Below are 27,652 nucleotides of genomic sequence, written 5' to 3'. Positions count from 1 at the left end.
CTACAAGAAGTGGCAAACACAGACAAGTACACCATCCCTGACGGAAGACAGGCACATGTTTGGAAGACACAAAAAGACATGTTTACTGAAGATGCAACGCTCCCATATACCTTGGAAAAGACATTAAACAACAGTAAGACAAGACTAGAGGAAGTAAAAAAATCAGTATTAACTTCTCAATTCACAAAGGTCCCAAGAGTGACAAAGAATTATTGCACAACTTAGTTGAAGATTTAATTTGGGTTTGAAAGCTTTATTTCTAAATATATTATTAAAAACCCCAAATATAGTTTCCCATACCAACTATGCTACAAATAAATGACATTTTGAGTTTTCTGACTAATAAAAAGAAATTGATTATCCCATAATATGAATGGGGGATTCATATTGGCAGATTTATAGCTTCATGGAATTTCAACATCATTTATGCTATGTTTTCTCTTACAGAAAATGGCATTTGCATTCCTAAGTAGCCTACATCTCTACCTTCCCTCTCCTTCACCCTCATTTCAGCTCTCTCTTCCTCTAGTTACTTCCACTTCCACCAAAAAGTTTTCCCCAGAGGTAGAAACAAAGAAGCCTGGTCTTGGGAAGCATTTGTGAGCAGGAGCTACCAGTTGATAGGAATTTGAAATGCCAAGTGTCCAGACAGATTTGAAAAGAACTGCCTAGAAGGACAGTTTCCAAGTCTACAGCCTAGTGACATTTAAATTAAATGTATTACGTATGACATAGATGAAGAGAAAAACTAACAGCACAGCTTTCAAATTTTTGCACTACATAGGAAATTCAAGAGAAAAAAAAATTTTGGGGGGTAGTACTGGGGCTTGAACTCAGGGCCTTCACCTTGAGCCACTTCACCAGCCCTATTTTTGTGAAGGGTTTTTCGAGATAGAGTCTCACAAACTTTTGTTTGCCCTGGCTGGCTTTGAACCGTGATTCTCCTCATCTCTGCCTCCTGAGTAGTGAGGATTACAGGTGTGAGCCACTGGGGCTTAACTCAAGAGGAATTTGATGGGGAGACATGCCAGCCCCAGATCTGTACCACAGATAACTTAGCCTTACTCCATAAAGCATCATTTCTATAGATGAGATCAACAATTGATCATAAAGTATATAAATATATTTTAAAGGCAAAAAAGAATAAAAATTATCCTTTTCTGAAATACTCTCGTCATACTGATGACTTCCTAGTTTACTAACAGTAACATAAAATTTATAAATTTACATGTTCCCCCTAAAATAAAAAAGCTACTCAAAATAGTCATCCAGGTCTAACAAGAGTTCAATACCTTTAAGTCCTCCTTAACTTATGTTTTTTTTTAAATCTTTACACTTATCATATTATACATATATTAAAGGATACATTCATTTTCTAAACTATTTACAAATTAACCTCAAAAATATTTTGAACACTTTCCAAATTAATTCACCAACATTTTCCCACAGCCTTTGGCCTCCATCGCCATAGATGCTTTAGGTCAAGCCTTCTTTTCAGGATGTTACATACATTAACTCAATCCTCATAATGACTCTTGAGGTCAGTATTATTAGCCCCAGGATGTAGAAGGAAAAGAAAAAACCTGGAGACATTCAACAACTTGCCCATGGTCATACCTTGGAACTAAGATTCAACCGAAGCAGTCTGGGTCCAAGATGTATGCATGCAGTCACTACACCTCCTCCCTCTCACACTCTTTCAAACTTTTGTTAACAGCTAGAGTGTAACAAGCATTTTGTTAAAGCTTGGGTGTAAAGATATGCACTCTCCTCCCCCCCCCAAAAAAATACCCTACAGGCAAGTCCACCCTCCATGAACTTACATCTGAATACATCCTGCAAAAAAATAAAATGCAAATTAAACAAAAATGTCTAATGTGACAACTCTGGTTAAGTGAAACATGTAGAGAAAGTTAAGAAACTGTATTGAAAAGGATTTAATAAATATTCCTTATTTGTATTTTCTTTTTAGTGTTATAACTAACCTGGTAAAGAGACAAAAGCATTATTAAGCATTATTACACTGATCTCATAGATGAGGAAACAGATAAAAGCATTGTGTCCTAACCATCTGAGCTGTGATACCACATCCTTCCCACAGGAATCTGCTGTACCCACAGATCTTGCTTCTCTGAAAAGACCCAAAATACCCAACTCTTATGCCAACTGGGGAACTTCTATGGCTAGCTCAAACATATTAAGTGGACAAATTTGATCACCTTTTACAAATGTGAAATAAAGAAATGAGTCAGTTATCAATGAGATACAAGTTGATTGGGGGGCCTCCATGAAGAGATGAGCAAGCAGAGACAACAAAATTATAAAGCCTATAGGTAAAAAATAAAGTTTCAAAAAGAGAGCAGACGCACGACAAATAATACCAGATGACCAGTCACTGCGGGCAGCAGAGATGCCTCCATTCTCTATGACTCAGATCCCCATGATAAACCCATTTCCCCTAACAGAAATGTTAATTGTTGTTTGCAGATACAAACCACACTTTCAACACAAATATGTGGTAGACTTTTTATGGAAAAGATTCTAGACATAGTAGCTGGCCACTCAGGTCTCTATGGTTTCTGTTTACTTCTTGCAAAAAAGGATAAACTTGGCCAGTTCACAGTGATAAACACAGAAGTCAAAAGAAAGTGCCTTCAGAAAGATCCAGACATTCTTTCTGCAACCCTGCTGCCCGGATCCACTCTTGACACCTAGACTTACCCCTACTCTCCTCAAATAACAAGACTTTCTATTTCTACCTCCTTTAATCAAAAGGAAAAGCCTGTGAAGTATCACATTGTGCAAAACTTTATAACAAACCATCCCATCTCAAAGCATTTGCATGCAATGAAAGGTTTGGACTAGGACAGTAAACTCCTAGAGGAGAGTTCAGATGAGGGTTGTTACCACACCTGTCCTAACATAGCTTCCTCCCTCTAAACAAGAGGGGCGATCCTTCCTTTAAGTAGCCTCACCATGACCTAGCCTTGGGGCGCAGAGTTTCTGCAGTTCTTAGCTTGCTCACAGTGATACCCCTGAGATGACAAGAAGGGAGTCTTCTCAGGACCCTGAAGGAAAGCTGAATCACAAACAGGCAGGAGGATCATAGTTCAAAGCCAGCCCCAGGAAATAGTTCTTGAGACTTAAAAAAAATCCATCACACATAAAAGGACTGGTGAAGTGGCTCAAGGCGCAAGCTCTGAGTTCGAAGTACCACAGAAACAAACAAACAAATAAATAAAATAAAATGCCATAGGGGTTCACATAAAAATGCTGACCTCATTAAGACAACCACGTCCTTGTCTTAATGCTTCTCTTCAAAAGATGTTTCTGACTTAGATAGCCAAAACCTGAGTTTCAGATCTTGCCCATCTCACCCCCTTTTTATTCCTCAAGAAGTCTTCCCTATCTAAATTAATGGCAACTCTATTGTTACAGGTTTCTTAGGCCAAAATCCTTGTAACATTCCTTACTGTCATTTGCTCAGAGAGCACATTCATCAGGAAATCCTACAGATTCTACCTTCGAAAGTTCACTGAAGCTCACTCCCTCCCCTACCACAATGATGGAGAGCTTGGCCCAAGTGACCTCACTTCCTAAGAGATACTGCTTCTTCTAGAGTCTATAATTAACACTGCACCAGAGGGCAATTTTTAAAACTGGTATCTGCTCTATTCTTCCTGTGCTGTAAACCCTCCTCCCTCAACTTCTTCCTATCTTATTTGAAATACAAACCAAAGGCCCCAGGTGGTCTACAAGGCCATCAGCTCCCACTCTGTTTTCTTCTACCTAGCTACCCAGCAAATAGGGCTCCTTGCTCCTCTGGGTATTTGTTCTATGGCTTCCATACTCCCTAACCCTTCTCATCCTTGAGCTCTTGTTCCCAAATATCTCTAGGGCCTGCCCCTCTTACCTACTAAGATCTTTATTTTTTTTTAAACCCAGAACCCTCAGCCAGTCACAGGTGTTTGTTTTTGTTATGGTTTGAATATGAAATGCCCTACACAGGTTCATGTGTTGAAAGCCTGGTCCCAAGTTGGTGTTGCTATTTTAGAAGAAGATGGAAACTTTCAGGAGGTAGAGCCTAGTTGGAGGCCTGAAAACACTGGGGACATATCTTTGGGTGCTCTATCTTGTCCTGGCCCCTATCTGTCTCCCTCCAATTCCTGATTGCTACACATTCCTGATGCTATGATGCTCAGTTTTACCTCAGGTCCAAAGGCACAGGGCAAAGGGACCACAGACTGAAACAACTGAAACCATGAGCCAAAATATATCCTTCCTCCCTTTAAGTTGTTTTTCTCAAGTATTTATCACAGCAATGAAAAGCTAACTAACACAGTTTTATTCCCCATTATAACACAAGCACCTGGCCAACTGCCTGATGCTCAGTAAGAACTTGGGGTTTATATGTGGAATGACTGAATGGCTTTTCTTATAGAACCAAGGAATGGGTAAACTTGAAAAAGTCTAAAACCAGGATAAGCACAAAAGACACCAGCCTGCTTCCATTTGGCATGCTAGGCATAAAGTGAAGGAGGGAAATATGGAGGCAAGAGGGACTTGGGCTGCCAAAAAAGGATCCACCCACATTCCATCTTGCCATAAAAGTCAATGTTTGCAAACCTCAATGCCTATCAGTGCCTAAGGCAGGACTTCTGTAGGCGTTTGTTCCTAGTTCAAATCATAAAAGCTGCTATGTACTGAAAGGACATTTTCAAGGTCTTTCAGATTTTAAGACTAAACTTTTACATTATGTTGCATTTTCAAATACATTAAGCACATGAATCTGCCCATGTTTTTTAACACATGACAAAATGAGATTTACAAAAATGCTTCTGAACCAAGGAAGAATATTTTAAATGCTGTAAAGTTCAGTAATTTCTTTCTTTTGCTTTACGTAGTGTTAAGAGAAGTAGTAGCAGCTAGCTATGAACCAGACACCAGCCCACAGGCTTTCCATAGATCATCCATCCCACTCAATCATCCCAATGAGGTGAGTATTGTTATGAAGTTCAGTTTACATGTAGAGATAAATAACTTTTCCAAGGATACACTGCTAATGAGTAAGTGGGAGGGTTGGAATGTAAATCCAGGCAGGTTAGTCTCAGAGCATTGGGTTTCAGGCTTTATACCATCAGAAGTCACTCTTGGTTCGACTTACCCAATGGCAAATGGGATTAATAAAAGCTTACACGATAAATTTCATATGTTTGTTCAAGCAAGACATAAAAATACCTCATTCTTCAATCTACTTAGGTACAGAATTAAAAGTTTCAATAAGAAAGAAAATATCACTTGATATTAATATTAAAATATGAACAAAAAACAATACAAGCAATCAGAACAGTTTTCCTTAAAATGATGGTAAAATCAAGAGAATGGTAAAAATAGACAAAATATAGTATTCTTTCAAAAATTACTTGTTTTAGAGTAAATATTTAAGAAGCCTGCTTAGAAAACAAGTAAATAAAGTCTTATAAATATAGCCACACATAAAGAGTGGTTTTCTTTGGAAACATTTGACTATGTACCAGTCAGCCAGAACAACTAATGCTAACATAGTTTTTCAAATCCTGAAGCTTTGAGGACAAAACATTACAAAAAACTATGAAAACAAGATTCTACAAATATTTGAGAGGCCCTAACAAGTAGTGGGAAGAATTCTTTAATCTGGTATCCATTTAATGTGTCATGCTAAAGAGGAACAATGGAGTGTAGGGAATTTTAGACTAACAGATTACGTGCAAAAGTATGAATTCCCTACTATCTTGTTTTCAAAAGATCAGAATGATACAAAAGGACTTGATAAGGCAAGGCTAAAAATCTAATCAAACATCTTCTATAGACATCCTAAATCATATACAAAATGCTTTATGCTTTTTAAATGGCATTATACATTCATGAGTTCATCTTACTGAACTAAATGTATGACTAAATACTCCATCAAAGTACATATGATTTAGAAGAAATAAAATCTTGTGATAAACAAGGTCAGAATTTTGTGCTACCTTCGGCAACTTTTAAATAGGTGAGAGGGAATGTAGAGTTTAATTTAGCCTCTTTGAAGAGTTCTATTTTGGTTTTATTTCTTGGAGAGCTTTATAAAGCAGGTTCAACCACCAACCTTGCACCTTGGAACAGCCTCCTAATGCTTAAACTACCAGCCAACCAACTCAACCAAAGCCAAAGTCCTATGTACCCCTCCCACCACCATCATCACCATCCTTAGATGGCCACTACTGATCCCAACCCACCTTCAAATCCTTCTCATTCCCCTATGTCAATCCCCACCCCGATGTCAATCCCTGTATCTCAACCCCTCTAGGCTAAATAGTGCATCTCCCAAAGTTGCATTGTTGATCTGATAAATTATTCTATGCTTAAGGGTAAAAACTAATGAGGACCGTCCCCCCTCTCTCCTTCTTGCATTTTCTCCCAGCCCTCAAGCTCCTGTCTTCTCTAACCAACATAAATAAGTAGCCCTTAGATATCTATGTCCTAGTCCACTATGGGTAAGCAATATAGCAGCCAGCAGGCGAGGTCTTTTGGAGCAGACCTAGAATTGTGGTCCCAAGTAAACATCCACAGCTACCCACTCTGCCTCTTAGTGCCTCTTGGTTCTGCTTCAGCAATAGCTGAAAACAATCTATTCCCCTCTTTTGTTTGTTCAACTCGCTCAAGTATAAACTACCCACAAGAAACACCAAAGTGGAGACCCAAGAAAAAGTCTACAATACAGACCAGGGAAGATCCTACAACTTCGGACCATGCTAAAATCTAAGGAATCCCTGGAGTTTGAGTCCTTACTGTGAAAATGAGAAACGGGAACTCAAAGTCCCTTATGGTTCTGTCCACCCTCACAACCAAAATCCAAGGTTTCGCTCTGATCCTCAGGCCACCCAGCCTAAAATCACCGATGAAGGTGCTGAGCTTGTATAATTTCGACTGCCAAAGTGGAAGCCAAATTATGACTGGTATGGTGTGAGAGTTGGAGGCTGCTTACTGCTGAAAGATTAAGGAAGAAAATAGATGAAAACAATTTACGATTTTTGCAGAAAATACTTACAACAACAGAAAACAAAATGGTAACGTGTGTAAAGCACAAACAACAGTTTCCTTTGATCTTTGGAAATTAATTCATGCAGTGGAATACATCTGTGGCTGACATGTGAGGAAAAAGTTCTGCTCTCCTAGGTCCAACCCAGAGTATTATCACCATTCCTTTGATTTTTTTTCCCACGTTCCCCATATGTGGGGATTTGAAAAATAAATGAAAGAAGGCATTATTCAGCTTCAGGCATATGCATAAGTCACACAAGAACAAAGAAGGGTTTATTATCACATTAAGCATCAAGGAGGAAATGAACTTACTGATAACTTAATTTAGCCTGGAGGCAAGTGGGTTCACATTTGACTTCCAGGCCAATATTTGCAATTTATATCTAAGACTGGAGGCAAAAAAAAAAAAAAAAAAAAAGTTCAACTAGTGAGAAGGTCATTAAGGGAAGAAAGGGAAAAAAAATCTGTTAGAAAACAGAACAAAGTACACAGATAGGGAGAAAGGTCCTCTTTGCACCTTAGTGGTCTATGGAACATTTGTCTTGTCTACCTATAAAGTGATTTAACATTAACCACATTTCACTCTAGCAACAGAGTACTATGTCCTGACAAAAACTCCTTCTCAAAAGCCCAAGGGGAATCAAAAAAATCCATATACACATATACACAAAAGAATGTGACGCATACTGCCACAGGCCATCTCTTGGGCGTTTTGCCTAAGAGGTTTGCTTTCAGTGAGAAGGGAAGAAAAAAAAAAAAAAACCACTCTAACAACAACAGCTTGTACAGTGAACAGCCTCCGGCTTTTGGCAGACTCTCCCAGCTGGCAGTTCCAGTGTAGGTGCCTTGAGCCCATTCAAGAATTCCATCTCATAGAAAGTGTTTCAAACACAGTCATTTGATCTTTCAGCAACTGCAAGTGCACCTGCTGAGCCAGTGAGCTACTAGCCATACAGCCACATTCCCAGTTCCTCCTAGTCCTTCCTCCGAGGTCATCATACAGGTTCTTTCAGCTTGGAGCAGATGGGATGAAAAGGACATAAAGCCACGCCAAACGTCTGTGCTGCTCAGGAGTTAGGCTCCAGGTGCAGAGGTGGTTCCCTAACCCCGCACAACTTCCCTGTCACTTTTTCCCTGCAGCAGATAAAGAGGTTTGGCTTTGTTTTCTGGCTTTCAAAGGCCAAGGCTTACCTTGAGGTGGCTTCTTCACCTCCCTTGGCATGGCTGTTCCCCACGGCCTGGTCCTTGCCACTGGGGTGGTAGGCAGTTAGCACAACTCCCTGGGAATTGGAGAGCCAGCTCATGGTGAGAGAAGGGGCATAATTTCTGCGATGGATCCTGACACAGAGGGGAATGAAGTTCCTGTCTCGCCTGGCAACTTGCTCATTAGCATGGGCCGGCTCCTCCCCGCCGCGGGCCCGCGATTCTCATGGGCAGGGGCGGGGTCTCTCCCGCCAAGGCTTCCTGGCTCTCCGGTCACAGCTGTGACTCAGAGCACCGCGCACAGCCGGCCGTGATGTGTGTACGTGAGCGCGCGTGTCTGTGCACGCGTGAGCGCGCGCGTCTGTGTTTGTGATCGTTCTAACCTGCCAGGATATGCACTCGACTCACGCACTAAGTACGAAGAGCCTTGCTGGCTAGCAAATAATGACTTGGGCTGACTCTTTTCCCTTCCCAATCCCTTTCCATCAGGTCACTGCTGCTGCTTCATGTAACATGAGCAAGGGCATTTCTTAATCCTTTCACGCCCGGCCTCAACATCAGCCACCGCAAAACCCAAGGAACCTGTGCCAACACAGTGCCACCCAGCCAGACGGCAGGGCTTTACTTCTTGCTTCCACTTACAAATGCCCTCATAAAAATTATTGTATGCTCTGGAATGTCAGCTTATTTCACCAAAGGACCAGTGCCAAGTATACCTCTGGATTCACCACAATTCTCTTCAGTCCCCAAAAGAAATGCACACAGCTTGTGACAGCTTGTGATGTGTGTGCATCAGGCTGCACCCGTCGTTCTCTCTCTCTCTCTCTCTCTCTCTCTCTCTCTCTCTCTCTCTCTCTCTCTCTCTCTCTGTCTCTCTCTCTCTGTCTCTCACATACACCAGAGACAGGTATAATTAATAGTGTCAGTAAAGTAAAGCTAAGGGACAGGTGAAGTACCTGGACCAAAATAACTCCGTTACTAAGGGGACCTAAACAGAATTGTAGCTTGATTCCATTCTTTTTCACCAAAATTCTGCTGTTTTATTGATAAAGAAAAACCTTAAAAATTATGAAAATACAAGAGATGTTTCAGTGTTCTTTCTCTCCTAAAAACCACTCTACACTCTTCATTTTAACTGATAGCATATCCAGTAATCTGAATTAAGCTCTTTGTGATCTATCAGTCTGCCCATCTACAATTCCTCAAAACAAACTTTCAATTTCGTCATACCATAAACTAGTGATACTTTTTCCATGATTTAAAAGAGAGGGTTAGAAGTTTAGCTTAGTGGTAAAACACTTGGCTAACATGTGCAAGGCCCTGGGTTGAATCCCCAACACAGAAAAAAAAATAGTATAATAAATAAGCTATTTATTCATATTTACTCAAAGTATCTATTTTTAGAAAAATGTCCGTCATATCTACAACAGCCCCTCATTTACACAAGTCTTCCCTAAAATAAAACAAGAACTTATTCTATCTCCGTCCTGTTCCTTCACAATCAGTTGCTCAGTCTTTCCTCTCCCTGCCAGCTATTTTCTTCCCCCATTGCCTCAGCCACCACTGGGCCCTGTAATTATGTGTTGGCTACAGCCCTTTTAGTTTATCTTCTTGTCACCTCCTCTAAAGTGTCCTACACATTGTTACTACACTCCTATACCACCAAATGATGTCTCTCCTTGCTGAAGAAACTTCACTGGCTCCCCATTGCTGACAGAGCCAGTTCTAACTAAATCTTGGAGATAACCACTGCACATTCCTACTACCTTATCCACAGGGCTTTCTATGTCATCTGCTGGTCAACATTCCCACAGGCCACACTGCCATTCCTTTCCCTTTTTTTTTTTTTTGTTTTTTGTTTTTCCAAATACTTGACCGTCAGTGAATGCTGAATGGAGGAAGAATTAAATGAATATAAGATGTCCCTTAAAACTATAAATTTTTGACTGGGGCATGGTTCATATGATAGAGCACTTCACTAGCAAGTATGGAGGCCCTGAGTTTAATCCCCAGTACTGCCAAAAAAATAGGTAAATAAAACTCTATTGAATTTTAATATTAAAATTGGAGTTATTAGACAAGTGGCCCCCATGCAGCTAACCAAGGCTACTCTATAATGAAATGGTCACAAACTCAGGCAAAATGAAAAAAATACAGGAACAGAGTCAAGTGGTAGGTAGATGAAAGTATATGCATTATTGTCCTTTTAAAGTCCTTATGTGGAAAAATGGTCAAATGGTCCCCATGTTCACTATTTTTTTTAAATGTAGCTGCTCCAAAATGCAAAAATATGGGAGTCACTATCTTTTACAATTACTGATGAAAAACCCCCTCCATCATTTGGAAAGGTTTTTCTTCCCCATTTTCCTCTCCATCCCCATCCTTTCTTCACTTTACTTCCCAGTACCTCCTTCTATCTTCTTTATTTCTCTCCTAATCTCCCTATTCCAATCTCTTGGTGTCATGCAAGGGACACTGCTTAGGGAACTTCCAACTCTCGTGAATCAATTCATGATGAAGAGAAATTTCATCCATTTGTAATAAAAACAATAATTATGTCTTTGCCTAATTACAGTCTCTTACATGCAAGGGCTTGGGTTCTAGCTCTGCACCAAAACCAAACAAAAATATTAATTATAATTGCAGGCTCCTGCCTGCAATCCTAGCTACTCAGGAGGCAGAGATCAGGAGGATCATGGTTCGAAGCCAACCCAGGCAAATAGTTCTGCAAGATCCTATCTTGAAAAACCCTATCACAAAAACTTGGGCTGGTGGAGTGGCTCAAGCTGCAGGCCCTGAGTTCCAACTCCAGAATTGCAAAAATAATAATAATAATAAATTATATTATTTTCACTTCTTTAATAAATTGATCATAATGTTGAAATGTAACTATCTTACAAGTTCAAGAATAAGATTTGGGTTCACAGTAGCCATGTCTTTTAATTTCTATGAGGCATAAAACAATGGAACACAAACTGATTTCCATAGCATAGTTCATAAAATTTGAATCCTACTAATTTAACTGTCAAGTATATGGAAATCCTCTGGACCCCTTCTCCTTTCTTCCTTCTAAGCAGTGTTGTTACTGATCTGAAGATCTTGCCTATTACAGGCAGATAGCCCTGGTACACACAGCCTCAGACAGAAGCAAAGGATTATTAAAAATGGCTTCAGAATTTTCCTATGTCATCAGCGAAGCAAAACTAACAACCAATACTGCCCCTTGAAAGGCTGTCCTGATTTCATGCCCTAAACCTTACCAAGAATTAGCCACAGTCCATCTTTATACCATATTACTTTTTGGAAGACTTATTTTATTAAAAAAAATTTTTTTTAAACCCTCACTCTTTTTTTTTCTCTGCCTCAACCATTTTAAGTAAACACAGAGCACCTCACGTCCTTGAAGACATTAATATTCCAAGCTATTGAGTGCACGCCAAACACTTTCCTGTTATGAAACATCTTAGAAAGTAATTAACAACATGAAGACAGTTTCAATGTGCATTTCATTCATTCTCTTTAAGTGGGGTGCAGTAGATGTCACAGGAAGGGAAAAGGAAGCTGTAACTTATCTACTCAGGTCGTTAAAAATAGGACAGATAGTACTGCAGTGTCTGACAATTTGGCAACCATGTTCAAAAATAATGAAAAAGTTTTCTTAGGATCAGTGCTAGTAGTACCAAAGAGTTTACTTGCTGGTTTTCGTATTTAGATATAGTAACTTATTTTGTACTATAGACTTCTACTTGAAGGGAACCAAAATTGGAATGAAATCAACATTAAAATTTTAAAATTTATTAAAATTTTCATAAGCACTCTATTTCATTTTTTAAGGAATTAGATAAAGATAATCTCTATAGGGTGAAATAAAACCAATATTAAGGATGCACACAGCTATGAAAAATAATTTTTCAATTGGCAAAAGATATACCCAATTTACTAATAACAAGAACTTGAACAAATTAAGCTGCTGTGAAATTTTTTACAAAAGTGATAAAACCTAGATTTATAAAGCAGCTTTGACTAATGAAGAGTGTTCTAATTCCCCCTGGCTGATGTTTTATCAGGGCTGCTTTGTATGAATAATTATTGAGCACATGTAAGCTAGCCAATTCTGTGCTGAGGAACTATGAAAAATATTGTATATACAAAATCTAAACCTACTTCCAGGGAAGTGGCACTTGTTTCTAATTCCATCTGGGGCAAAAAGAAACAAGCCTTTTCCTTTCTCTGGATAGCTCTACAAATTTCTGCATCATTATCAAGGCTATTTTCTTCACTGTTCCTTCAGGGAAAAAACACAAGTCATGCTTGGAATAGTGTGCAAGTGCTATTGCCAGAGGCTAATTTAAGCTTCTTGGCGAACATTTAGAAAAAAAATTATCCTTACAGTTAGAGTTTACTACCAATAAATAATAACTGCTAATATTTAAGTACTTACTCTTTGTTGGACATGGTCCACATGGACTCATTCAACCATCACAACCCTAAGAGATATATTAGAATTTTGCCCACTGTAGAGATGAGGAATTTGAAGAAAACCAGCTAGTAGGTACCACAACCAGGGAACATAAACCTAGTTTTATGTGATCACTGAGCCTGAGCAGTTAAACATTATTAAGATTACAGTTCTCCTGGAACTGATACTATTTCACTTATGAACAAGTTACCTTGTTATAACTAACAAGGTAAATAATACCTAGCCAACTTAAAATATTTAACCAACTGGAAAACTGATATAAATGCAGTGTTCTGGAGATTTACATTCAGACTGGCACAAACACATTAGTTTCTTTGGTGGCACTTTGAAACTTGTTGTTCATGTTAAATTATTGGGGTTGTGTGGCATGGTACACATATCACTCCAAAAGACCGTATCATTATGCCCTATCTAAACCAGCTTCTGCTGAAACAAAAGGTGATGAGTGCCTGTAATCCCAGCACTTGGGAGGCAGAGGCAGATGTGAGTTCAAGGCCAGCCTCCAAAAGTCAAGGGCTGAGGATGTAGCTTAGTTGTAGGGCACTTGCCTAACATGTATGAGACCCTGACTTCATTCTCCAGCATTAAGGGGAAAGAAAAAGTACTCCAGTTACTATAATTATGAACATCTTTCTTAAATTCTTTTTTAAAATATCAGACAGTGACCAACATTTGTCAACTTGGAAGCTTACAGAATTTCTTAGCCACGAGGCCTTGGAAGGTTCTATACATGGTAGAACTGTGAAGGTTAAAATCATACAACTTCATGCTTAGTCCACCTATTATATCAATAGTAGACATTACTGAAGAAAAAAAAAAAGTGCAATGACCCTTACTTTTCCTTTAGTTTTCTCCTCATTACTGAATACAAGGAGACCCATGTTGTAAACCCTTACAACTAGAAGCATGAAATCAAGAATGAAGTATATTCCAGAGGCTACAACATTCTAGAAAGGTACAATTTTCTTATGAATAAAGGCTCTTTGGAAAATCTACAATTGTATCAGCATTTAGATTTGTCCAAATACAAAAGCTGGAATTACGTTACAAAGGATGTTTATCTACCAGCCCTGTAAAAGAAACCACTGGGTGAAACCTGGGAAGGCTGCCGATCTAAGAAAGGGGTAAGTTGATTTGTGACTTGGAGAAAAAGAAAAAACTAAAGCATGATACTATTAAAAACGATGACAGCTATCCACTACAAAGTGAAGGCCATTGTAATGTTTTATACTTGTATCTATACAACTACAAAATAGTTGTGTTATAGTTCATAGTGATATAAAACCTATATTAGGGATACACACACACACACAGCCAATGAAAAATAATTTTTCAATTGGCAAAAGGTAAACCCAATTTACTAATAACAAAAACTTGAACAAATTAATCTGTTGTGAAATCTTTTACAAAAGTGATAAAACCTAGATTTATAAAGCAGCTAGTTATACTGAAAGACCAAAGTACTTGGTAAACCAATGCCACCAAAAAGAATTTCTGTTTTGTAAGCCCTTTAGGAAATTTCTAGGGTAGAGATGTCTTCACAAAGAGCAAATAAAGTATTACTGGAATAAAAAATTACTGATGGAGCACCTCAACTATTCAACAGCACATACAGTTTTGTTTGTGATCTCTGGTGAAGAGATCACATTTGCATGTCACTGTGGATCAATGCTCTTTACAAGTGCACTCATTGGTGGCAAAAACATTGGTGGAGAGACATGGAACTTGTCAACATCATAAGTGCTTAGGCTTTAATCACAGACTTCTCAAAACAGGGCATCAAGTAACAATAGGAAAGAACCAAGCACAGTGATGCACAACTGTAATCTGAGCACTTAGGAAGCAGAGGCAGGAGGATCTTGAATTTGAGGCCAGCTTGGACTGCACAGTGAGATCCTATCTCAAAAGCAGAAATAAAACTGAGAAAACAATAGGAGAATATTAGTATCTTTTTTTTTATAGTGGGACTGAAATTTGAACTCAAGGTTTCATATTTGCAATCAGACACTCTAACATTTGAGCCAAACCTTCCGTTTATTTTGTTCTAGCTATTTTTAGAAATGGAGTCTTGCAAACTATTTGCACAGGATGATCTCAAATTGCAATCCTCCCAAGCTCAACCTCCCAAGTGGCTAAGATTATAGGCATGAGCATCTTTCTGATGACACAGAGTTTGCTAGTTTTCTAAAGTATGGCTAAAATGTTTGACTCTACTTCTTGGAGAAGTTTCAGTTTTTAGAAGAAAAGAAAAATTATTTCAATGAGGAATTGGGGGATGGGGAAGGGTTTGGCTTATTTAATATCAATTCTTCCTTGTCATCTGAGTAAGTAAATCTTTCCATTTTGAAGACACAGAGCAAGCAGAGTTCTTTTGCACAATCAGTCACCATACCAGCCTAGGTGGGAAACTGAAGTACCAGACAAATTTTAAACTCTACTATTCAAATGCCACAGCTGTTTGCCCAGGGAGGGAGGGGACAGTTACTCTTTAACATCTCTGACAGAAACATCTCAGAACCTTTTGCAGGTTTGCGCCTACTCAGACTTGACTTTCTGACCAACTTCAGCTCAGGGTCTTGGAGGATTCCAGATTAGCCAGCCTTGGTGTGGGCCAAGTCCAAGCTCAGCACAGCAAGTTCTATGACTCCTAATTTCCTCTGCCAACTAAGACCTCTGAGAACCAGAGTTTTCAGCTACCAAAATGGAAGCAAAATTAATTCTATCTTAAAGAAAAACAACCTTTTCATTAGTATTTACTTAGGGAGAATTTATTTTGTCTCTTGTTTGACCATTTGATGTTCTGTGTATTTTTCCTGGAAATAGCCATTCGCTTTCTTCAAGTGACACACACATATAACCACACCATAGTCCCTCTATTCTAAGAAACAGCTTTTTTTGTGCATGCAAGGCAGGTGCTGTACCTAACTTGAGCCATTCTGCCAAACCTAAGAAACAGATTTGAAACATTCTTGAAGTTAGTATGTAGCTTGAAGTCCTTCAGATTATTTGATATAGTGGCAAGACTTTTTTTATTTCCCCAAAATCTATTAAACCTGACTCCTTTGACAACAGCAATATAGAATCAAGGAAATAAAATGTTCTCTTTATGCAAAAATTTTACACAACTTTATTTGGGTATAATGTCCTTGCATCACTAGTTACATATTAACTCTCTGTGAAAGAATTTCCAGTGAAATTAACAAATTGTATCTAAAATTTGGAGTATAATTGTTTATACTGATCTAGTTTTGAGCCAGGATTCATGAGTTTTGATAGATTCTTACCATCTCCAGGAAAGAACCATTGTTCTAGATATTATTGTAAAAATTTTTTATCCAAATGTCCCATCCCTCACTCCAATTGAGAAAGATCTCCTTAAATAACATCTTAGTACAATAACAGTTTATGCTCCTGCAATATGTTCTGAAATATCTGGAAAGGTTATTTTCCTGCATTCTAGTTAATAATTTGGCTACCTTGTTTTTTACAAAGGTTCAGCAAACACAGCTATAATCATGAGGACTTCAGCCTTCTCAAATTTTAAAACAGACTCAAAATTACAGGGTTGAAGCTACCCAAAGTTATCTATATCTAGACCAAGCTGCTTCTTTTATAACTACTGAGTTACAAGAAGCTATAAACTTCTTTCTTCCAAAGGAAGAAAAGGCTAGGTAATAGCTGGTCAAATGGGTGCAGAGCCAGGGCTGTAAGATTTGAGGAAAACTTTACATCCTAGCACCAAAATACTTTCTTGCAGTATAAACTGTTCAAGTTTAGAAACCCTCCATGTAAAACATCTATCATAAAAAGGTTTATCAAGCTCTTGCAAATCACTCCTAAATAATGTCTTTAAAATTTCCATCCTACCCACTCAAAAAAACAAAAACCAACTCAGAATATTGTCTACATTTTAAACAGTGAAAGAAATTGAAGTCCTCTAGAATAAAAAATATATTTTCCATCAACTTGACTTCCCAGTAACTATATTTTATCTTTGTATTTTTCTTTAAAAGTGTCTAAGCTATATATTTTTTTCTTCCTTAATAATTAAATTACATGTTTAATATCAGATATGTCACATTCCTGCAAGGATGAATAATAAATGTAATAAAATTTCATCCAGTAATCATCTTTCTAAGCACATCACATTTTATATTCATAGGTTACTTTTAAACACTGTTGAGTAGACATATTCATAAAGAACAGCTTTGATCACAAATTGGCATGAGAGAAGAAAAGCAGGAAGTCTTGGTGTGACAAAGGAAGATTATTCTTTCAGAGTTTTCACATACAAGTTGTAACATATTGCCTTTTCCACTTAAATAGAAGTAGTTTTAAAATTTTTCCAGAAGGTGAATATAACCTTCCAAGTCTTTGAGTTTAAATCTCATACTGTGATGTCCTGGGAAATTTTTTTTATCACTGTAAGTTATCAAGGATTCCAATTGAGACAGTAGAGCCATACTTTTGGTCATGAAAATGAGAACTACATCAGAATTCTCCCTACTGTAAGTCTGCCCAGATCAAAAGTAATACTTGTTTTAACCTTGCAAAGATCATCAAAATAGACCTGTGTTGAGCAGAATAAATATGTCACTCAGATAAAACAAAATGAAATGGGCGGAGCTCTCCATGAGATATCATTTCTTTCAAGAGAGATGGCCTTGACACTATTCTATGCAGTTGGGAACATTCATGGATTAGAGAAAAATAAAAAGAAAGTCAGTACAATCACCATCAAACATTTTTAAAAAGACCTTTTCAAAGGTTTCAGTCCAGAACAAAAATTCTACCATCTCAATGTGAACCAGAGGCATAAAATGAGCCCATCTGAGGGTCTACTGCACATCCAACCAGGTATTGGGCACAAGCAATGGCCTCCATGGGGCACTTTGATAGGGGGCTAGCAAGCCCACCTCTAAAAAAATAATTTCCTATCAGCCCACAGTTCCATTAAAGTCACATTCGGGGTCATATGCTATAGTCATATGACTTCTAACAAAATCTTGGGAGAGGTTTAGATAAGTCCTCAGGGTTTTATTTTAAGTTAGTATGGACAAAGGTGTATCTATTTATAATAACAAACATTGGAGCTATGAGCAAAAACAAATAAATAAAAGTATACTTCAATATTAAGGAAACAACTAAAAAGAGGTAAATAACTCCAAGATCTAGTAAGGTATCAGTAAAGGAAGCACAATTAAACCAGTGTGTATATGTTCCTACCCCCCATCCACCCTCCCCAGCTTTCTGTATTAACTACTTATTACTTTATTACCAGAGAAAATGCTTGTAAACAGAGTCCTGAATTAGGACATGGCTTTCTACAAGATAGCAAACAAAAGAAGCGAAGATACAAACTCTAACTCTCAAAAAAAACCATCACAAAAAAAGGCTGGTGGAGTGGCTCAAGTGGTAGAGTACCCACCTAGCAAGGGTGAGAACCTAAGTCTAAATCCCAGTACTGCCATAAAATAAAATATAAGTGTTAAAAGAATGCAGGAAGAAACATGATCACAAAAGTGAACTTACTGAATATCTATGAAGTTTCAGACCCTCACAAGGCTCTTTCAAATATTTGATCTCTCTTAGCCCCCTATTGACATACACAGATGCAAAATGTTTAAGGTGTATCAGTGAATTAACTGCTTAGTATCATATAGCCAGTCATTGGCAATGTCTGGAAACATGTGAGGTCCCCTCGTCTGTGATTACTAAATTGAAAAAACTGCTAAGGATAAAATAGATCTCACAACTGAAATTTTTCAGGTTAAATTTAGAAATTAGAAAAAGTAACTATAGCACCTACCCAGGATTCCACCCCGGAAGTTTAAGGCCTGCAGGTCTAATATCCACAGTCTAAGATTCTATCACAATGGAATGCTGATAACTTGTTTGAGGGAGGTGGAGGTACACCAACCTTTGACTTTTTAGTACTTTAATTTCCTCATAGTTTTGTTCCATCAAGCAAAAGAATAGTTTGAATTGATTTTTGAACATTTGGTTTATACTATCTTAAACCCATATTTTCTCAACAATGACACAAGGAAAACATCTGTTCCTAAAAATGCTAGGCCAGGTGATATAATATCCTTTTCCCTCTTCCTTTTCCTCTTCTTTAAATAGAGGCCCATCCTTGTTTACAAGATGAGGACAAAAGGTAAAATTCTTTCCAAAAAGGATGGTGGTTGTATAATACTGTTATTAAGTTATTGTGTAAAATCGCAACATTGGCTGCCTAAGAAGACCTTATCAACAAAAGAGTAGCTAAACTCTTACCTAAGGCAATAGAGAACCCTACAGGACCAGTGGAGGATAGCTAACATCAAAGACTCCAGGGAGGTCTCTCTCCTAACTCATTCACGCCACTAAGACTGTTCCTGAACTTGCAGAAATGACATGTTCCCATAACAAGGCTGTTCAAAGGCATACGTAAGCCGATGAGAGAGTAGAGAGAAGAAAGGAACATGCATTTACTGAATTTTTATTCACCAAATGTCTACATAAAAATCCATTATTCTCATCATGCAGATAAGAATTGCAACTCAAAGATTAATAGTAGGGGAAAACTCTATGCTTAAATTTAAAATGGGAAAAAAAAAGGCAGAACCAGGATTCAGAATAAAAAGGTTTTAATCCAAAACTGCATGCTTTTACCATTATTCTACTCTGTGTGTATAAAGTACCACCAGCACGGTAAGGTGAGTATAGTCTTGTTACACTAGCATAGGAAACCTAAGGGACCTATCTCTCCTTAGACTCACGATTCATCACTTTGCAAACCACTGGTAATGACAAAACATTATATTAATTATAATATATTACAGACACCACCAATGGTAAGTTTCAGAATTGTTCTAATATGACTGAAATAAATATTTTAGAATCAAACTACAAAAACAAAATGACAAAGTATTTAGGCAAATTTTTAAAATATTGGCACAAAGTTACCAATTTGGTTTTTCTAAGAGTTAGTTACTGGACATTTAAAGTCTTTAATAAACACTGATAGTCATTTATGGATTTATTTAACTGCTACGTGCACTATCCTGACCTCAAGGATAAGAGACATGTTACCATTAAATAGAATCAAGTGATGCAGTTACAGAAGCCACAAAAGTGGGAGGGGGCACAAAGCCTGGGGTAACTAACTCATCCAGGGATGGAACAAGTTGTCAACTTTTTTTTGATGTATCTTTTCAAGCTACAAAGGTAGCTTAGTTATAGGTAGGACCTCCTTTTCTTTCTTTCTTTTTTTGGTTGAAACTCACTTCATTTAAAAAAAAGTCATGAACAATAAATTACAATCATTTCCCCACTTTTACAAATTCTTCATAAAATATATTTGACAATTTTGAAAGAAAATTTCAAAAGTTGCTTTCATTTCTGAAGTGTTGATGACTTTTTTTTTTAACTATTTTGTCATGCTGGTGAATTATTGTAGCTGCTATAATAGTTTGATTGATAACATTTTACAGTTAAAAACAACAACAACAACAAAAACAGACCAGCAGAAAGAAAAATATGGAGCACTTTACAAATTTGCATGTCATCCTTGTGCAGGGGCCATGCTTACCTTCTCTGTATCCTTCTATGTTTAGTACATGTGCTGCCGAAGCCAGCACGCCTTTTCTTGTGTTTACACAAATAACTGACTTCAAATGCAAAGCACCCATTTTAGTATGAAAGCCCTTACTCTAGATTTTTTAATCTGTCCTACTTGGTCTTAAAAGAAGATTCAAGATGGACCCGGCCCAGGCCTGGTTTCCTCCAGACTTTGCATGTCACTGCCTTTGCCTGTCATGTTAACTGACTTGATGCTGAACCTGCTGGACCTCCTGTACAGACTGTGGGATTGTCTTTTGCCTGACTCATACCTTGGCATGTTTACTGAACCAGTCCTGCTGTGGCAAGTTTGTGTGATTGCTAGGAGTGTGCATGAACCTCTAAGGAAGCCCTACAGATCCCCTGATATGCCCTGCCTCACTTGATAAGGACTTGGTTTACTTCCTTTCTCATGTCTGTTTCAACTTGTCAATGAACTTGCTATATGGAGCCTGAAAAACTTCAATTAGAAGCATATTTATTTACTGACTTATTCATTTCGTGGTGCTGGGGATCAAACCCAAGGCCTAGTACGTGCTAAGCAGGCGCTCTACACTGAGCTGCACCCATAGCCCACAGTCACTCATTTCTTGTCCCATTAATTAATGCAGCAAACTTTAAGTTAGTAAAAGAATAAAATCCCTAACTACCATTTGATAATTATGGAACTCTCTCTTAATTCTCCATTTCCTGGATTAATATGAGGTCATTGAATTGGCCCGAAAACATCAACCACGGTATAAATATTGCCAATTCATTTGTTTATTGTTCTATGAGGATGTATTCCTTGGCCACCCATCAGTGTATTCACTCAGCAAATACTTCTGTTATAACATCTACTAGTGTCAGGCATTGACTTAGTTGATAGTACCACACTGGTGAATAAAATGAAATAATATACTTGCAAAAAGCTAGTAAGCCCAAATTCTCAGATCCCTTAGTTGAACAAAAAAATGCCTTTATTAAAATGGCAATTATAAGTTACTCTGTGCTATTTATTATTTGTTACTTCAACTCATCCTCTCTTCTTTACTATTTGACAAATGAGGAAACTGAAACTTAGCCAGAAAGGTGAAATAATTTACAAGAGGAGAGGTAGAACCAAGAGGGCTTGGATTTGAACCCAGGTATCCTGACTTTATCCCAATATTTTTAGTATTTTTACAAAAGCTGGCTGCTTATGACATACATTCAGAAAGGGGTGTTATTGTTTGGTTAGGAGGTTAGGAGTTCTAGCATCAGACAGGTTTGTGTTGTGTTGATTTGATCATTGTTCTGTCATTAATGAAATCTCAGAGCACAACTGACAAGCAACAGGGGAAACAATAGTACTCTGAACACTCTTAAGTCTACCAATTAAATAGATAGACACCTGCATTCATGTTTACCTTTGATGCCTGTCTTCTTGATTACCACAGATTCACCTTTTAATCATACAGGAGCGCCATACATTTTCTCTCTTGTAAGTCAGTGTGAAGTGAAACACTATGCTATGCATATTTCTCATTCTGTATGCATTAAAGTTATACTGTTGTCATTGGAACCTGGAACCTGCAAATAATGAACTCTAGATCCACAATAAAGGATTCTTCCAAAGGTGACCACTCTTGGTCCCAATATCACATCACCTTAGGTCAGAGCCAGCTACTGCGTCAATGCACTTTGCTTACTACCTCACTGTCCTCTCTCCGTACCCTGTTCCACAGTAAGGGGGGTTTGAGCCTGTTCCTTTAGGTATTTTAAATGAAAGTGGCTAACTCACATAAATAGTCTAGCATTTTTTTTTATGATGATACTAGAGTTTGAACTCAGGGCCTTGTGCTTGCTAAGCAAGCACTCCACACATAGCTTATTTTTAAAAAAGTGAAAACTTTTATTTTTCATAAGAAAGAACGAGCTGTTGAGTTACATCTCTCTCAGCCACCCTCTAGAAAGGTCCAATCACAGAAGTATGAACAGCATTTCAATGCATGATAATTTCATCTCTAACATGTCCCCTTGGAATATGTCTGGCCCTCTAAAATCCTACCACTATAATGCTATATTGAAGTTATTTATGTTTTTCATAACCTCTCTCCTCTCCACACAGACTCTATAGGACTGTTATGTTCCTTAAGGGCAGAAAATTCCAACTATCTCCAACTTTCAGTATAACATTCCCTATATAGTCTCTCATTCATATTGGTTGTTGATACAAATGCGACTGACCTGGCCAAGAATGTAAGGTCTTCTAGAGCCCTGCTTCCCCACAAAAGGAGGTGGATAGTTGGTATGACCCTGAGAACAGCATAATAGAGAATTAAAGTCAATTTTGATCTCTGCTAGGAGAGTTCTTTGGCTGATAAAATAAATGCTGGATTTCTGTGGTAAGAAGAAACTGTTGTACTGAATCAGTCATGGTTAATATATCCCTATATCACCTGACAAGCAAAAGTAATGCCAACTACATATTCTGAAATAAGAAGGAAAATAATCATTTTCACTCTGTTCTTTTATCTCCCCATTCCTAAAGAAACCATAATTGCTTTCACATTAGAATTAATTTGTCAATAGTCTCAACCTGTCTTTGTCTTACTGAGCTTCCAAACACACGATGAAGATGCATCAAGAAAAGAACATGAAGTCCATAATACTCTACAGCACAGCACTAAATCACTACTTTCATCACTAATCAACAGCTATAATTAAGCCTAATTATAAATTATAAGTATCTAATTTTAGAAGACCTTTACTTTATAAATCCTAGATGTTAGAGACATTATTAACTTAGCTACTTGAAATTATTCCAAAGCCAAAGACATCCTTTGTGCATTCTTAGCTCATGAATCTGGCTTAGCAACAGACCTGTAATCAGGGTCACTCCCTAGAGTCTATAGGTCAGAGGCAGCTATCCATGGGACAGCACCTGGATGCTTCTCACCGAAATCTCTTTTCTACTTACATCTTGAGTTTCAGATTTTGTTTTAATCATTCCCTGAAGGTACTTACTGATCACAGAGAGTGTGGGAAATTCAAATCCTTTGTGTTTAATACAGGCCTGAGTCAGAGAGACCCCTGAAGTGGGAAAGAAGACTCGGGGGAAAAAATAAATCTGTTCCACATTATACAAAAGTACATAGCAGAGGACATGCTTTCCTTATTTCTAACTTTGAACCACCATCAATTATGATTTTCTTTGGTTTGAAACATCTTCATTAGGATTGAGATGACTAAAGTTATTATCTTTGCCTTAAATAATATCATTAAAAAGGAAGGAGGACTGTGTTCATCTGAGATATGATAACCCGGTGATGTCCTGCTGTAGCTTCTGATTTGTAAAATGAAGAGTTACATTGCATGCAGGAACCTCTGTCCTCCCTTTTCCTCTAATATGATGGGACTATGAAGTATTTATCTGTTCAAAACCAAATTTCACTGATGGTGTGGTGGCCCAAACTTTGCATATTGGTAGCTTATGGAGAGATGATGACAGTCATCAAATGATTAAAGAGACACTATCCAGCCATCCCTCACCTCTAGAGACACTGGACAACCAAAGATAGTGAACATCAAGCTAAATGGGAAACTGCACCTCTGCTTCTTGTCTCGCTAAGGGAAACTCAGCATAGCTGCTTTTGCAAGTGAGTGTCACCACTCTTTTCTACAGAACACATGCAATTGCAATCATTATTACCATTCCTGACAATCATAGGATGTTGATTGAGTATCAACTACAATGGCAAGTGGACATGGTCTCCTTTTTAAGAGAAAGGTGGCCTCACAGGGACTTGCTTCAGATGGAAAGCTAGTATTAGGGATTTATCTCTTCTGTATCAGCACCATATATCATATGACAATGAGTTGATCATGACACTTCTGAATGCAGTCTTCACAAGGCCTACCACACTGACCATCCTGCCCATAGTCCCTGGAAACAGTGCAGCCAGGCTCCATACTATCCAGCTTCAACCAGAGTTAATGAGTAATTGGGGGTGTTGAGATAAAAAAGACCACAGGCTTCAGGAGTTCTAGTATCCAGAAGAAATTAGCTCTAAAGCTTTGTGCAACTTATTCTATGCCTCCATCGCCTGAGAAAACAAGAAAGGGTTAGTCAGGTGGTATGGGCTCCCAGATCCTTTCTACCTTTGGTGATCCTATAATTATAACATAAACCACCTGAAGGGTACCATTTATTGTACCTGCTCACTGTGCGCCATGTGAAATACTAAGTGTTTTGCATACATCACCTGCTTTAATCCTTACCAAGAGTGGGGGTATGATTTCAAGTGTTAGAGCATCAGCCTAGCAAATGAGAGTCCCTGCATTCAATCCCCAGTGCTGAAAAAAATAAAAAACTTATTCTTTACAACAATAGGTGATGGAAATATCTCCACTTTATTGATAAAAAACAAAAAAACCCAAACAAATCCTAAGATTCTACAACCAAATTTATAAAGAGTTCTACCTTTTTAAGACTTTGAGTCAAAGGGTGTGCTTTGTTTAAAACACAAACACACTCATCCACAGAGAGCAAAAAAACAAACAAAAAGCCTCCACAAATCCAGATTGAAAATAAAATGAAATAGTATTTTATAACCATTCTATTTTATCAAGTGATGACTTCACTTTTTACTCTGCTTTTTTAACTGCCAAATCGAGTGACTAGATTCATTATTTTAAACACAATGTTGCATAAATCTGGATGATTCCTCTGACAAGTCTTTAACAAGGCGTGTGACAGTGATGTGCAGGTACTGAAATCAAAATCAGCCCCAGGAAAACCAATCTTCTCTATCAGAGGCCTGGTGTTAAAAATGCCTTTGTTGGGTGACTCCATTACTGTTCCAAATGTTTTCCATTCACCTGTCATTCCATCAAGCATTAATATGCAAAAGGCAATGTTTTTATCTGCTATCATAATAAGGTGAACTTTTAGCTTTAATTTGGTTGCCACCTGCTGGCTAAAAAACAAAGTCTTCCCTCTGCCGCAAAAATGCCTAGAACTCAGAAGGACAATTTGTAAGCAAATGAAATCCTATCATTAGCAAAGAGTGTGGGTGATATCAGGTGACCTTCTAAAGGAGAAAGGAACAAATATTTCATGTGTCTATTGCATGCCAGGTAGGACGGCTGCTTCAGACATTACATTTAATCAGTTCTAAGCCAGGTGACATGCCACCATTTTGAAGAAGGGAAAAATAAGTAACTGACTTCATATTACCAAAAACTGACAATGAATTTAAAGCCAAGGCTTGCTCAGACACATTCTCTTTCCATTACCTACGATTATCCTCTATCCTGCTATGGCCAAGTTACCCAGTGCAATATAGAAAATACTGCAGGAAGGCCTCACAGCAGAGGCACAACTTACTGCCAAGTCACAAAGCTTTCCTCACATCTCACACGGAAGCAGAGGCAGCCAGGTAAATAATTCCAAATTCAGGCAGCGGCAGGGGAGCAGATTCAACAATTAGCAGTGTAAGAATGGCAATACTGCCAGAGCAATTTCAGGGAATCAGAAAAAAAAAAAAAAAGCTTGAATGATGATCATAAGTATTCAGTCCTTTAGCAAGAATGATTAAAAGGGAAAGGGGTTGGGAATTTTTCTTTGGTCCATTTAAGAAGCACTCAATGCTTGCCAGTGTCCTCAAGGCCCCTAGGACCAGGGGCTGCCTCTGCACACACAGCCCAGTGAGGGCCTCAAACTGCGCATGATGTGACTAAACAGGCACGAATATTTGGAGCCTTTTGTTCACCTACCCATCTACCAACTCCTTTTGTTTTGCATTGTTTTGTGTTTTGAGATGGGTTTCACTTATAAGCACTGGATTACAGGTATGAGCCATAGCACCTTGATTCTTATCATTCTCTTTTATGTCTGAGAGGCATTACTGGAAAGAACAATGGTGAATGTTTGAGGGATAACCATGTTAAACATTGTTCTAAGCACTTTACACACATTAACTGACCTAATCTACATACAACCGTAAAAGATAACTGGTATCATTAATCCCTCTTTTTTAGATGTGAGGGTAGACAACTTGTGTAACACCGCACAGACTTCTGAAGTGATGGAGTCGGTGTTCAAACTCAGGCACTTTACTCCACTATGTGGCCTCTAAGAAGTGTGATTGTTCTGGTTTCATAGAAAAGGAACAGAAAGGTCAAGGCACTCATCAGATGTTGCATTTAAGTAGCCAAAGAAGGAATAGAACTAATTCTCCAAACGTTAGTCAATCCAGTTCTGTACTACTCTTACCATGTTGCTCCTGAAAAGGAAACTACTGATACTACAAGCACATTGGTACATATTACCTAAGGCAGTTCACAGTCAGGTTGTTGTAAGAACCCATAAGAATGCTGATATACAGGCTGCTGGGTGAGCTACTTCCAGATCCAGCCTACCACACCATGAACTCCTCCTTTATTTTGGAAACCAGCTCCCTTTAATAGAGAGGCCTGGTACAAAGAAAGGATTCTGGAAGTGAGAAATGATTAAGCAAACATCTCAGAGACCCCTGCCATTTAAAGAAGACTGTGAACTTCCATATACATAGCTCATCAAATCAGAATGGTCATCAACTTCCAGGATAAATTCAAATGTCACTTAATCCTGTGGAGTTGATTGGAAAGATGTGAAAGTTACAATTGAACATCCTTCTGAAAGGAACATCTATGCAAAGTCGTTATTCCAAGATGAAATATTACTTGGAAGTATTAGAAGCAATAGAAATCATTCCATAACCATTTCTCAGATTTATCTAAAACTGCCATAATTGGAGGAGATAGTTATGACTAGCATATATCACTAATCAAACAAAATAATGGCACAGAAGGCAGTGTATAAATGAGATAGATCAGAAAATTAACCTGTCCACAATTAAACAGGCATAAAATCATGGCCAATAATCAACAATGTGTAGACAAAGGAATTTGGCAAATCTTTCTTTTTGGTTGATTAATTTTATTCAATTTCTCAGGGCATCTGTGCATATAGGGCTCCATTATTTTTCCACTACAGAATGAAGCTTGTTTTCCTTTACAAGAGCTGAAAGATACGAGAGAAAAAAATGCAAGTAGGGAAAGGAAAAAGTACAATAGCAAATGTAGATGATTTCACAGAATTTTATAAGTGAGCTATAATTTTCATTGTTCTAAAATACTTAATAATTATGCAAATACATAATTGAGAGATACATCAGATTCCTTGAGCTAAATAAACTACATTTGTTAAGCAACACATATAATCTATCTATAGATAGGCAGATGATAGATGATAGATAGATAGATAGATAGATCGATGATAGATATACAGACAGAGAA

At 38.0% G+C, this 27,652-nt stretch overlaps 1 protein-coding gene and 1 non-coding gene across 3 annotated transcripts in view; both read right to left on the bottom strand.

The window, feature by feature from the left end:
- The window catches only part of Arhgap18 (Rho GTPase activating protein 18), a 179,745-nt gene that overhangs the window by 110,108 nt on the left and 41,985 nt on the right, over positions 1-27,652 (bottom strand). Inside the window, exon 1 of one of the 2 annotated variants that reach the window (XM_074074955.1) lies at positions 8,254-8,556. The exons of the other annotated variant lie outside the window; for it this stretch is intronic. Within the exon in view, the coding sequence (XP_073931056.1) occupies positions 8,254-8,366 (113 nt within the window). The 5' untranslated portion in view covers positions 8,367-8,556. Of the gene's footprint in view, positions 1-8,253; positions 8,557-27,652 lie in introns of those variants that run through there. 2 annotated transcript variants of the gene reach the window in all.
- On the bottom strand, positions 20,264-20,370 carry LOC141416126 (U6 spliceosomal RNA). Its single transcript, XR_012441001.1, has one exon. It is a non-coding gene; the product is annotated as a U6 spliceosomal RNA (small nuclear RNA).

The sequence above is a fragment of the Castor canadensis genome, chromosome 1, assembly GCF_047511655.1.
Source record: "Castor canadensis chromosome 1, mCasCan1.hap1v2, whole genome shotgun sequence".
Classification (NCBI taxonomy): Eukaryota; Metazoa; Chordata; class Mammalia; order Rodentia; family Castoridae; genus Castor; species Castor canadensis.
The sequence above is the reverse complement of the archived record's forward strand: the minus strand, read 5'-3'. Positions and strand labels throughout refer to the sequence as shown.